General features: G+C 38.8%; 1 protein-coding gene and 1 pseudogene across 1 annotated transcript in view; one reads left to right on the forward strand and one right to left on the reverse strand.

Moving 5' to 3' along the window:
• Positions 1–246: 246 nt before the first annotated feature.
• The window catches only part of CD55 (CD55 molecule (Cromer blood group)), a 30,451-nt gene continuing 16,785 nt past the window's right edge, over positions 247–13,912 (forward strand). Inside the window, exons 1-6 of the mRNA XM_027082652.1 lie at positions 247–503; positions 1,345–1,527; positions 2,942–3,133; positions 3,525–3,624; positions 5,567–5,652; positions 9,701–9,910. Coding sequence (XP_026938453.1) covers positions 404–503; positions 1,345–1,527; positions 2,942–3,133; positions 3,525–3,624; positions 5,567–5,652; positions 9,701–9,910 — 871 coding nt within the window. The 5' untranslated portion in view covers positions 247–403. The remainder of the gene's footprint in view (positions 504–1,344; positions 1,528–2,941; positions 3,134–3,524; positions 3,625–5,566; positions 5,653–9,700; positions 9,911–13,912) is intronic.
• LOC113607472 (DNA-directed RNA polymerase II subunit RPB11-a pseudogene) lies at positions 4,971–5,557 on the reverse strand (annotated as a pseudogene).

The following is a 13,912-nucleotide window of genomic DNA, read 5'->3' on the forward strand; positions in this document are numbered from 1 at the left end:
CTCTTCAGTTCCCCATTTTTTTGTTTACTTAAGAAATTTACTTTACTTAAGATATTTACATTTCCACTTGGCGACTCATTGCAGCTCCCCCCGCCCCACCAGCGTCCAGCGCCGGAGAGCTCCTCTCCTTGCCCAGGATCCCTCTTTCCTCTGCTTGGGTCCCCAGAGGCCACTGACGATGGAGCCCCCGCCCTTACCCAGCCCAGCACCTGGTGTGAGCAAAGTCCTTCTCCACCCATCTCTTTCGGAGATTCAGAGCCCTGGCCCCGCCCAAGGCGCTAATTTAACTCAAATTGAAGAACTACCGGGCGCTGCTCCTACTTCCAGCTCCTGGCTCGAGCCTGCTTGGTCTTAACCTCAGAGACCGCGGAGCCCCAACGCCGGATCCCCGTCCCCGCTCGCCATGAGTCCCGCGCGGCGGAGCGCCCCAGTTGTGCTGCGCCTACTGGGCGGGCTGGCCCCGCCGCTGCTGCTGCTGCTCCTGCGTCCTCCGGCTGCGTCGGGTGAGTGGGGGTCGGGGACCCCCCAGGGACCCCCCACCCCACCCCACCCCTCAGGCTAAACCTTTATTTAGGCAGTGTGGGAGGGGCAGGGCCCGTCTCTACAACAACCGGAAAGTCGGCGGACCAGGGTCGCTGAGGAATGTCGGCATCCCTAATTGTTCCCGTAATCCTCTACCTCTATCAGCGCTCCTACTGGCACGATCTCTGGGGACGGGAAGAGGCTCTCCGCTGCTAGCCGGCAGTTAGGAAGCTTGCTGTGCTGGACCGCAGCTGGCAGGGTTTTAGGAGTGAGGCGTGGAGGGTACAGGGAGCAAACACCCGGAAGCCAAAAGGTAGGGCTCGAATAGAGCGAATCCTCAGCATCTCCTTAAGGGTGGAAGGCCAAATAGTTGACCACTCTCACCTCTCAACAGGGTCCAGTCGTGTACAGACTTGGCGCTACAAGTTTGCGCTGTCATCTCCTCCAGGTGTAACGTTCCAAGGGGGCGTCTGTCTTTATTGTGTGCCTAGCAACAGTATGTATGTGAAAGTCTAAAGCACTATATATATATTATATATGTACATATGTGTATATATATATATGTGTGTGTGTGTGTGTGTGTATATATATATGTATGTATATATTAGATAACGAAGGGCAGGAATTTATTTTCGACTATTTTAGTTTTGAATTAATTGACACAGGAAGCCTAGCAAGTTCTCGGTATGTCAGCTGAGCATTGGATGGGAATGTTATGTGGGCATAGAAAGCCATTGCTGCTTCCCTTATTCGTCTTGGGAAAGGAATGCTGCAATGAATTGAAAAGTTGTATTTCCTTCAGTTCTGTTTTTTCCTCCCTAGGTGACTGCAGCCTTCCCCCAGATGTACCTAATGCCCAACCAGCTTTGGGAGCTCTTACAAGTTTTTCCGAACAAAGCACAGTAACATACAAATGCAACAAAGGCTTTGTAAAAGTTCCTGGCAAGGCAGACTCAGTGGTCTGTCTGAATAATAAATGGTCAGAGCTTGCAGAATTTTGTAATCGTAAGTTTTTCATTTCATTTTAGAAAAGTTATGGGAATGGAATGTTTCTTAAGTTTAATTTTATCCCTGTTTGGAGTGACTGGTAATCGATAGTTTTCTAGCATTATTAATTGCCAGGGTATACCTGTTGGCACTCCACAATCTAGCTAATTGACGGCATTGCTTTCTGGAATAGGTCCTGCACTTCATTAACGGGTTTTTTTTCCCCCTTAACACTGTAACTCTTGAACTGAGTAATAGCAAAAATAAACAATAGGTACTGTTTAGGGAGTAAATTATATATAACTACATTTGGCAATTACCTTGAGACACATAACAGAGATCCTCTGTTTTCTTAAATTTCATTTTGTAAAGTAGGACTTACCCAATACAACTCTGTAGTGATATTTTTAAAAATTCTCAATTTTTATCTCAAAATCTATCATTATAGGCATAGCCCTAGATTAGCTTTGACATATACAAGTAAAGATAAAGGTAAGACTTGATTCCTGCCTTTGAACAATTTGGAGCAATGGAAGCTACAGTAAAGATAGAAACTGCCACAAGTATTTTTTGAAATCAGGTGTGAGATCACCTTTAACTTTTTATCTATCCATGATACAAAGCAGGAGGTTGAAGTACATAAGTCTTTGCACATGTATCATGTTTTAGAGTTTATAACTCCTCTGCATATAGTACTTCATCTAATCCTTCCGACAACTCCCTGATGTTAGTTAGGGACTTATCCACATTTTACAGTTGAGAAAGCAGCCCCCAGTTAAACAACTTCCTTGAGATCAGGAGCTCCCTTATGCAGGAGAGCCAGGGTGGAAACTTGAGTCTTTTGACTATAAATCCAGTGCCTCTTCCACTATACCGTGCCACTATAAATTCACATTTGCCTGGATGTTTACAGTTTGTAAATACTTTTAGGTCCACCATTGGCTCATCTGATCCTTGTCCCCATAGGTTGTTCTGAGGATTAAATGAGTTTATATGTGTAAAACATTTAGAAGCACTCAATAAATATTAGCTATTATTGTTAACTATTATCGTTGTCCAGGACACTAGCCCAGGGATCTGGAAATACCAGTTATCATCTACCCCTGTGCTACATGAGGCAGGATAAGGGAACTGGCATTGAGTCAGTTCCAGAACTATGCCAGGCAACTTAAATGAGTTATATTTTCTAAATTGTGGGCATAGTGACTTCTATGTACCAAATCTACTTCACAGGCCTCTAGTAACTAGGAAATGAAAATTTATATGTGAATACGCTTGATACACTGTCAGTGCCATAGTGACATTAATATAAATACCAAATATGTACAAAGAAGTATAGAAAAAGGAGTGATATAGGACCAGATAATTAAATATAGGTTATAAAATAAAGTGATATTAATTTTTTTGTTGTTGCTTTTGTTAATACTTTTAGGTAGCTGTGATGTTCCAACCAGGCTACTTTTTGCATCTCTCAAAAAGTCTTATACCAAACAGAATTATTTCCCAGAAGGTTCCACTGTAGAATATGATTGCCGTTTGGGCTACATGAGGGACCATTCTCTCTCAGGAAAACTAACTTGCCTTCAGAATTTTACGTGGTCCAAACCTGATGAATTTTGTAAAAGTGAGTATAATTTTTAAAGAGTATTCTTAATCATATGGTGTTTGGGGAAAATAGTGTTTCTTCCTTCACTCATAGTGGAACTCTATGTGTACATGTTATTATTTAGAATGATTCTTAAATGAACCATTGGAACCATTTTATTTTAAATTAGGGAAACTAAATACCTGTGAGCTAGAAATATTACTTTACTCACTGATTTCTCATTTAATTAGTTTAAGGTTACCTAAAATCAAATAGTGTATAGTCTAAATATGTTGCTTTCTTGAAACTGATAAAATGAAGGTACGATTTAAATAGTCTAAGGATAAGTAATATCAATGGTTCAGATGATGAATTTGCATAGATGTGCCTGATAATTTAATTTAAAAAATCTATTTGTATTCTCTTCTAGAAAAATCATGTGCTAACCCTAGAGAAATAAAAAATGGTTATGTCAGTATAACACATGACCTATTATTTGGATCGCCCATCCATTTTTCATGTAATACAGGGTAAGTTTGGGTATATGAAACACTATATTTAACAAATGGAAAAACAAATTAGGATTTAAGATGGAAGCTTTTAGATTTGTAGCCAGTGTTTACAAGCTAGTAGCAATAAAACCACCCCTCTGTTCAAAGATCCTTTATCATGAACTCATCACAGTTAAATTTAGTAAAATGGGGCAAGAAAGGAAGATTTCTTATAATACCACCAAAATTCTCTCAATGGTTAGATTTCAGTACATATGTGATTCACTATAAAATTTTAAGTGTGATATGTATAGGAAAATACTTGTGATAAGTTGATGATCCTTGGAGAAATTAAATCCTTTCAGTGTTAAATATGAAACCATTCTTTACCTAAATAATGAATTTGCATTTGTTTTTTCTATATACGAACAATCTGTTATAAAATATCATGGGTTAAAAACAATTATTCCTAGTGTGAAAATATCATTCTGACCTAAGATCTTTTATAAGTTCTCTATGCAGGGAAAAGGAACTTACTCACTGAGTATTGTCAGTGTCTCAGGTGCTGCTAAAACCTTTATACTCATTCTCTCAGTTAATATCTGCAAATTGAATTATGATATTTTATTCTCTGTGTGTATCCCTGTTCTTTATAAAACTATCATTATCACTTGTCTCCTGTACTAAACATAGATGTTTGGATCACTAATATCATTAATATTAAATCTGGGGGTACTTTGAACCCTTTAAATAGAAGTACATTCTATTATTCTATGGTGTCTGTAGTGATCTTTTAGAACTCAGAAATATAAAATATTTAAGCATCTGTATCTTTTAAAAATGTTTTAAAACACTTTACTATTTTCTAACATGTGCCCTACCCAAATCAAAAATATTTTGCCTGTCTTATACTTTTTTTTTCTTTTTTTCGGTGAATATTTCTACTAAACTCTACTATGTAAGAGAAGCCTGGGGAGAGCTGCTGGGAGGCAGGCCTGGCAGCTGAGTCTTCTAGAGCAGAGACTCCTGGAAGCACATGGGTTTTCAGTTTCCTTCTGCTTGAGACGCTGCCTGGCAGCCCCAGGTTCCCAGGTTTTGTCCAGAATGAGTTTGTTCCTGCCACCTCCTCAGACAGAAATCTGGGTCTCTGGACCAGTCCTGAAATGAGGCCCCTGCGTGGCTTTGGAACAGGTCCGCAACCTCCACTGAACTGATGGTCCATTTGCTTTGAAGTCACAGCTGGGTCTTTTCCTGCCACATTTTATTAGGAAGATAAAACTATGTACAGGACACATTGGTGTCGGGGGTGAGGGGCTCACTGGAATTTCTACAAGGAGGCCCACGGCTGGAAGAAGTTCTCTTGTCCACCTGGTGCCTGGAAAAGGGCCGGGTGCGGCCCAGTACTCAATTCCTTCTTGCTTGTCTTTGATGGCCACCCAGAATCACTCTTCCAGCAGGGAGAGCTCACTAATGAGGTCTGTGATGGCATTGGTGAAGGCCTCCTGGGGGCTGTAGTCCCTCTGCATGCGGATGATGATCTTGTGTTCCAAGGTGGGGGGAGGGGTGTGCTTTGTAGCCAGCAAACAGCCCCTGTGGGTCCATCAGCAGCTGCGATTTAATGATGTTTCCTAGAGTGGTCTGCCTTGTTGACGGTGAACAAACAGGCATTGGGTACCTTGGTGTCCTTGTTAATGGTGATCTTCTTTTTGCCCTCAAAGAGCGAGAAGGACTCGAAGGTGGGAGGGGCGTTCATCCTAGCGTCGCAGCCGCCTCCAAAGCAGCCCTTTTTTATTCTTTAATGTCACCCTTTTAGATATAATTTTTTCTTTTCCTTTAAACTGCCACATGGACTTTTATCAACTATTGTTTTGTCTCTATGTACTGGTGTCATAAATATTTTAAGATGATAATCTGGAGAATTTAAGGGAAGTCAAATATATGTGAATGGAACTTAATTTTTTTTCTTCCCTTATTGTTTTAGGTACAAATTAGTTGGTGCAACTTCTAGTTACTGTTCTCTTGCGGGAAATACTGTGGAGTGGAGTGATCCGTTTCCAGAATGCCAAGGTAAGACTGAAAAATTCTAAGCACTCAGGTGTGGGACTGAATAATTAATTATAAATTGCTTCCCGCTCTTTAAGAATAACCCACAGTATGTATCTGTAGTACCCTCACCTTCCAATGTGTGTGTGTTTTATGTAATTTAAAGATCTCTATTAGTAATGCTTCTTAATTTATTACCTGTGCGGATAAAGGATTAAAAACAAACTAAGGTTTATATTGTTCTTGGTCATCTTACCATTCCTTCTAAGAATCAAGTAAAATAGATATGTTTTTTTTCCCCCATAATTTTTAATTTTATGGATTAAAATGCCATTGATCAGAGGGTCTGTATGACTTGATCCTGTATGCCAAAATAAGTGACAAAAGAAAGCATTTAACCCAGATCTCTTGATTTCAAACCCATAAGTCTTCTAACGCCTAGTGTTACCTATGTGTTCCTTTAAGGATTATTAACTGAGGTAGTTATGTAGAAGTGTTTTAAAGTGTGGTATATTATTTTATCATTAGAGAAATAACCTTACATAATAAAGAAGAAGTATGGTTTCTGTACTTGAAAATCTTATCTTCTCAAGGGGGGAATAGGACACAGAGATAATTTCCTAAATGGATATATCAAGTTAAATGTATGTGCATTAGAGACATATGTCTCCTGAAAATTGAGAGGAATAAATATATGTAATATTCTAAAAAGTTGGCTTTATTTCTCTCATTGTCATTAAAATTATTGCTAAGTGCAAGTTTTGGGGGTTTTTAGGAGCAGGAGACTAGAGCAGATGCAGTGTAATTTATCAAGCATTTATTGACTGACACTCTGTGGTAGGGAATGTGTGGGGTCAACTGATATGAAGACAAATAAAATGAAGCCTTGCCAACCAGGAGTTTACTCCAGCCACACCCATGTGGCGCCCTGCCCTCCCATAGCTACTATTTCTCCCTTTTTCTCATTATTATTTTCAAATATCCATCACTACTACCCACCATCACCTTTCCTATTTCCACCATCCATTAAGGGATGCTGTAAGTGATACTGAACCACATATGGAAAGCAAGCAGGGGCTGGACCATATCTTTTTCTAACACAGGCAACAACTTGTCACAAAGCCTGAACAAGTGGTTTCCCAGTTGAGGCCAATATCTTTACAAGCAGTTGCTGTCATGAGTGTCACAAATGTGGACAGCAAGCACGTATTCCAGCATAGTAGAGCTTTTGCACTGCAAACCTACTCTCTTTTCGTGCTTGCCCATGGCTAGGCCAGGTCCTACTCTCTGTCTGGTATCTTCAACTCTGTGGTGAACATCCTGATGTTCATATTTTCCTCTTTGATTCTTTTATCTGTCTCTGCAACTCAGCAAGCACTGACATCTGAACCCTGCAGGAAAGAGCCCTTTGTCCTCAGCAACCCCAGTGTCTTCAATTATCCCTATTAAAGCCCTACTTTTCCTAGGGTTGATTTTCCACATAACTTTTCTGTTTTGACAGTACCAAAAACATCAAGTGGAAAGTATAAATTCTTAAGCAATGAGCTGTTTTACCGCAAGTATGCAGCCCTGGCCTCTATCAACACATGAGACAGCATTGATGTCCATGTGTGGATGTGGATATGGAGGTGTGGATATACAGAACGAATGAACAATGGACATATTCAAAAATTATCCTTGGTTATAAATCAATCAAGAGTGATAGTTGTTTACCTCTGAACAAAGCCCCAGTATCAGAAAGATCTGTTTTCCTCTCTCTCTGCCAGTATTTTCTTTTTTAAAAGTAATTTTAGTAGACTGCTAGTACATGCTAGCCTGGAATCAATCCCTGCTAGATAATATCTGTCGTCCCGGGCCCCTCTCTTTATATTCTCACTTCTAATCACTAAATCATTTTCCTTTACTCCTTAATCTATTTCTCAAACCTGTCTTTTTTTTTTTTTTTTTTGCGGTACACGGGCCTCTCACTGTTGTGGCCTCTCCCATTGTGGAGCACAGGCCTCCGGACGCGCAGGCTCAGCGGCCATGGCTCACGGGCCCAGCCGCTCCGCGGCATGTGGGATCTTCCTGGACCAGGGCACGAACCCACGTCCCCTGCATCGGCAGGTGGACTCTCAACCACTGCGCCACCAGGGAAGCCCTCAAACTTGTCTTTTATCTTCCACCTATGACACTTTTAATATAGTTTATTATCCCTTGTCTGGACTATTGTGATAAGGGTCACCCCTAACATTTTCAGGGTCCAGGACAAGGGTATAAATGGAAGTCGCTTGGCCTAAGACAAGTCAACGTTTCTCAAGTCAACGCCCCCTTCTTGCACTGTGAGGGGTCTCTGATGTGTGTAAATGGATAGCTCGGCCTACACACCCAAGTCACGTCCCCTGTAACCCTTATCCCTACTCCATTGAACTTTGGCCTAAAGGTGAACACATCCACAGTATAGACCATCCTCAAGAATATGGACCAGGCGAAGGCTTGAAAGGGGTGTTGGCACAGGGAGTTCTGGCTGCCAGTTCCTGGAGCATGATTTAGAATGGGGTGGGGGAAGCGCTCTCATTGAACATACCCCCTCAGCCCTGCAGATTCCCCATCTAGTAGAGAGAGGCACAGCCAGAGGAGGGCCAGAGCATGGCCTTTTAAGCTGTGGGAGCTAAGGCAGGAGTCCCATTTGCTCGAGTTCACAAGTGATACTGATTGCAGTGGCCTCCAGCCTCCATTCTTACACTCCATTAATGTTTCATCTATACTCTACCTAGTGATCCATCTAAAACACGAATGTGACTTGTCTCTTTCCTTCTGAAAGCTTATTAGTGTCTCCTCATTGTGTACAAAGTCTAAACTCCTCCATACAGTGTTCAAGGCTAGACATGATCTACCTGCTTCTCCATGCTTATGTCTTGCCCTCATCCTTTGCAAACTTCTGTAGTTGTCCAGATACCTCAGACTTCTTCATGCCCTCCCATCATTCCTTGTGACACTGCCTCTGCCTGGAATGTCCTTCAGCCCGTTTTTTGCTTAGTTTTTTTTTTTTTTTTTTTCCTCTTAAGGGTCTGCTCTTGTAGTTCTCCTAGAAGCTTTCCCTGACCCCCCAGGCTGGTTAACTGTCCCTCTTCTCTCTTTCCACACCACTGTGCATGCTTTTGTGATAATCCTCACCATTTTGTATTGAAATGATCTCTTTGAATGTCTTTTTCCACTGTATTTTAAGACAGAGGAACTGTATCTTTTTCGGTTTTTCGCTTCTATTTATAGAACAATGCCCGGTATGTATTAGGTGCTCAGAAAATGTTGGAACTGAACTGATGGTAATATGTGTTGTCATCGCCCACCCAGCCCAGTGTAAATCAGATTAACTTGTTCTTGTTCCTTGCTTTGATCAATGGCCTAAAAGTAATTCGTAAATTGCTAGTATTCTCTGGGTACTTAAGAGTATTTGTGTAATATAATTTGATGTTCACATGTGATCACATTGCTTTCCTGCTTAAAAAAAAAAAAAGAGAGAGAGAAAGAAAGAAAGAAAAACAACTTCATGGCTCTAGAGAACATGGAACCATTGAATTTTTTATCAGGGCAACTGCGAGGGAGAGGCTTCTTTTTATAATATAACAAGCAATACTCTGCTTGTATTTGTCTTACAAATTCAGCTGCTCAGTAAGATTTACTTTAAATAAAAGGCCAAGAGTTAACACATGCTTAAAAAATTTTATCCTGAAAGTCAAAGTCTAATCCTGACATTTAAAATCTTTTGCTCTATCCAAAATTCCTGTTTCCCAAACTTGCCACTTAACATTCCCAACTCCTTTCATTTGGCATCTTTTCTCCTTGGAATGAAAAGCAGAGCCCTCTTCTCTGCTCTAAGAAGAAGGGTACATCTTAGGTTTAAACTCAAGTCCATTTACTCCCTAAATGGAAATCTCTGCCCTGCTTCATCTCACTTCTGAGATGAAATGCTTAATTTAGAAGAATACGTTTTTTTCTGTAAATAAAATCTTTAACAAATTTTAGTCTTACTTGTTTATAAAAATACTTTGCCAGTTTAATTAATTTAAAATATGTTGGAATTTTTTTAAAGAAATTTTATGTCCAGAACCACCAGAAATTGACCATGGAATGATTGAAAAGAAACAAAACAGTTACGCATATAGACAATCTGTAACATATAAATGTATTAAAGGCTTCGCCCTGCATGGAGAGAGCTCTATCAATTGTACTGTAAGAGATGACCAAGGAGAGTGGAGTGGCCCCCCACCTGAATGCAAAGGTAATCAGTTTGCAGAGTTATATTTCTGATTTATTCTTGCCTTTAGGTCTATATATGGGCATCTGAGAATCTATGAACTCCATGAGAAATGAATGTAAAATGTTGTACATATGCGTATTTGCATTTTTCTGGGTGATACAGTTTTTCATCAGAATCTACAAGGGGTCTATGACTTCCAAAAAGGACGAACCACTGATGTGGAGAACATATGGTAACATATAAATAAATAAATACACACATGACCTTTATGAATATACACACACACACACACATACACACACACACGTACACATACACATTATATGTCTCATGTTTTTAGTGAATTAGCTTAAATTTGCTGTTTCTTACCATGTTACTTTCAGTAAGTCAATATAGATATCTCTTTGTTTATACAAAGAGTGTATAAAGTGGTTTATTTTATTTAATTGGGAGAGAATCTTAGATTGAACTAAGGGATCTAGATGATGATTATATATGTTGTGACAACGAAGAGAAACTCTTGCCTACCTGTTGACTTCATTGAATTATATTATATTTGTTTTCTGCCTCTAGAATTTCTCTCTTATTGAGAATGCTCTCTTCTTCATCTTTCTAGACCTCTTCTTCCCTCAGTGCTTTTTGATACTCAGGCTGTACTCTCAGAATCTTTAGAACTGCTTTTTAAGTATATTTTTGAAGAGATATTTAGAAGATCAATGAAGCTGGATTATAACATTGCACAGGACCAGGAGGTGGCATTTATTTAAGCAGTGTCATATTTGAATGCCAATATAATTCAAGCAAATACTACTTTTATAGTTATACTTGAATTCTATTAGATACTATTCTATTAGATTCTATTAAATTAGATTCTATTAAATTAGATTCTATTAAATTAGATTCTATTAAATACTATTGCTTGTTAATAATAGTTTTTTCATATAAATGGTATACATAAATATAGTGAGGTAATATTAAAACCATGTCGATGATTGTATAAAATGAGAAGTAAAAGTCTCCTCTAATCTTACTCTCAGAAGTAGCCACTGTTTACGAATTTTTGTGTTTTATTCTAGAAAATAAATATACATATACATATTTCTTTTTTTAAATCATATTCATTGTATGGATATATTATTTATTTAACCAGTCTCCTATTGAAGGGAATTTAGTTTTTGTTCTAGTTTTTAAAAAAAATTATTTTACAAAAGGTGCTACAGTAAGTGTTATTGTATATCTGTTCATTGTACATGTGTGCAAATACATTTTTTACAATAAATTCCTTGCAGTATAATTACTGTGTCAAAGGTATATGCATCTAAACTTTTGAAACATTAACAATATTGTTTCCAAAGAAATTGTACCAATTTACTGTCCCACCAATATTGTATTTTTGTTCTCTGTACCATTAATGAAAATGGTTATTAAGATATGGAGATGTGATAGTATAAGTGGTGAAAATTTCATTTAATTGTTGAATTCATTTAATTGTGAGTAAATTTTGATATTTTAAAATTTAGCCATTTGATCCACTTCATATTTACTTTCCCCTGTTTTATTAAATCATCAGTTATTTAGAGCTTACAACTCTATGGCAATGCCCAAGGAAGTCATGGCAGGCCAGTGCTCCCATGACAATGACTGCAAAACTGGGTAGATTTTTTTTTTTTAAATCATATTTTAAAGGCATAGGTTGTTCCCTCAGGGGAACAACTAGGGCTGAATATTCAGCTAAAATTCCTGGGGGTAGGGAGTGAAGGCAAACCATTCTGAGGCCCATCTGGGCTGAGGATCCATCTTGACACAGATAAAAGACCATTGCCAGGAAAGAGAGACTCTAGCAAAGCTTTCAATAGTTGTGGTAAGCTAGGATAATGCACTGGAAATTGGAAGTCCTCAAATGCTGACCCAGTTTTTCCCAAGAGCCATTTGCTGATTTCTGGGAGTGCAGGTGAGACTGGGGAGCTAGACCCCAAGCTTCCAAAGTACAAAATGAGATCTCCCTGAACCTTATGGTATTTGGACAACAAACCCATCACAGGAAGAGGCTTGTATCAAGCATACAGCCAGTGTCCTCCTTACGACATTTAAGCTCATTTTGAAGCTGTGTGGGCAAGGAGGCTACGTTGCTGGACTGGGACACTGCTGAAGGACAGACTTGGCTCTCCTGCAGTCTCTCAGGGCTGAGGAAACAAAGATCCACCAGGCTGTCAAATCAAAAACCCAGAAGGTCCACTTCCAAGGAGCAGAGACAAGAGCAGAAGTAGACTGAGTCTTACAGAATCAGTCCCTCATAGGCTGAGTCCCTCATAGGCTGAGGATGTGATCACTTCAAACCAATCTGCCTATCAGAAAAGGAGACCCTCCCTTTGGTGGATCATATCATCTGAATTGTATGGCATATAATAAAAAATTATTAGATATGGAAAGAAGCAAGAAATTATAACCAAATTAGGAGAAATGAAAATGAAATAAAAAAGATCTGGATAATTGAGTCAGCAGACAAGGACTTTAAAATAAGTGTTTAATATATTTAAGATACTAACAGAAAAGATAAATAGAGAACTTCAACAGAGAATTGGAATCTATAAAAATGGTGTAAAATAAACATTCTGCAATGGGAAAATATAATATCTAAAGTTAAGGGCACAATAGATAGGTTTAACAGTGATTTGGATGTAGCAGGAGACAGTATTGGGAACTGGAAGAAAGGTTAATTAAAACTGAAGAACAAAGAGAAAAATGAATGTAAAATATAGATCAAATTTAAGAGACATTTGAGACATGTTAAACTCTTCTAACATATGATAAAAAAGAGGGGAGAGAGAGAGAGAGCGAGGGAAGCAGAAGAAATACTCTAAGAGATAATGACTGAGAATTTTCCCAAACTGATGAAATACATCAACCAACAGATTCCAAAAGCTCTCAAGACTCTAAGCAGAATAAAACCAAAACCACTTCCAGGCACCTCATAGCAAAACTTTGGCAACTTAAAGCAATGATAAAAGCACTAAGACACATTGTTTCCAATTCTCATTTTACAAATGAGAAAACAAGCTTAGAGAAGTTGACAACAGTCTCTAGTATGTGGTCAAACAGGCTTAGGCACTGCTCAGTACTGCCTTATGATGGAGACTGCATAAGCAACCCAAAATCAAACAGGCACGGAAGGCCTAAAATTTTTTTTTTTTTTTTTTTAACATCTTTATTGGAGTATAATTGCTTTACAATGGTGTGTTAGTTTCTGCTTTATAACAAAGTGAATCAGTTATACATATACATATATCCCCATATCTCTTCCCTCTTGCGTCTCCCTCCCTCCCACCCTCCCTATCCCACCCCTCTAGGTGGTCACAAAGCACCAAGCTGATCTCTCTGTGTTATGCGGCTGCTTCCCACTAGCTATCTATTTTATATTTGGTAGTGTATATATGTCCATGCCACTCTCTCACTTTCTCCCAGCTTACCCTTCCGCCTCCCTGTATCCTCAAGTCCATGCTCTAGTAGGTCTGTGTCTTCATTCCCGTCTTGCCCCTAGGTTCTTCATGTCCACTTTTTTTTTTTTTTTTTAGATTCCATATATATAGCATAATGTGTTTTTTTTTTGTTTTTTTGTTTTTTTGTTTTTTTTTGATAGGTATACCTGGATTTAATTCTCACTTCTACCGCTTGGTAGCTGGATAGCCTTAGGCAAGTTTCATACCTCCCTGAAATTCACTTAATTCAGTCTGTAAAATGGCATAATAACTTATTATAGCATCCTTTTAGGAATTTTAAATCAGTTCTTGAAATAAAAGTACACAATATATAGACAAGTATGGATTCCTCAATAGGTGTTTGACCTTTCATTTCTCCAGTATCCCACCCGCATCAAATAAAGAAAAATACTTTTTAAAATTTATGAATATTTCATTGTTGTAAAGTTAAAGCCATAAAAATAATCAAATGGCCTACTATCATACCGTTAGAAGAAAAAAGAAAAAAAAAAGGTGTTCAAGAGAGTTCCATATTAGAATACAAGTTTTCCTTAGGCACCTGTTTATG

Source organism: Aethalodelphis obliquidens, unplaced genomic scaffold, assembly GCF_003676395.1.
Source record: "Aethalodelphis obliquidens isolate GAN/ISIS:26980383/991018 unplaced genomic scaffold, ASM367639v1 scaffold48, whole genome shotgun sequence".
Classification (NCBI taxonomy): domain Eukaryota; kingdom Metazoa; phylum Chordata; class Mammalia; order Artiodactyla; family Delphinidae; genus Aethalodelphis; species Aethalodelphis obliquidens.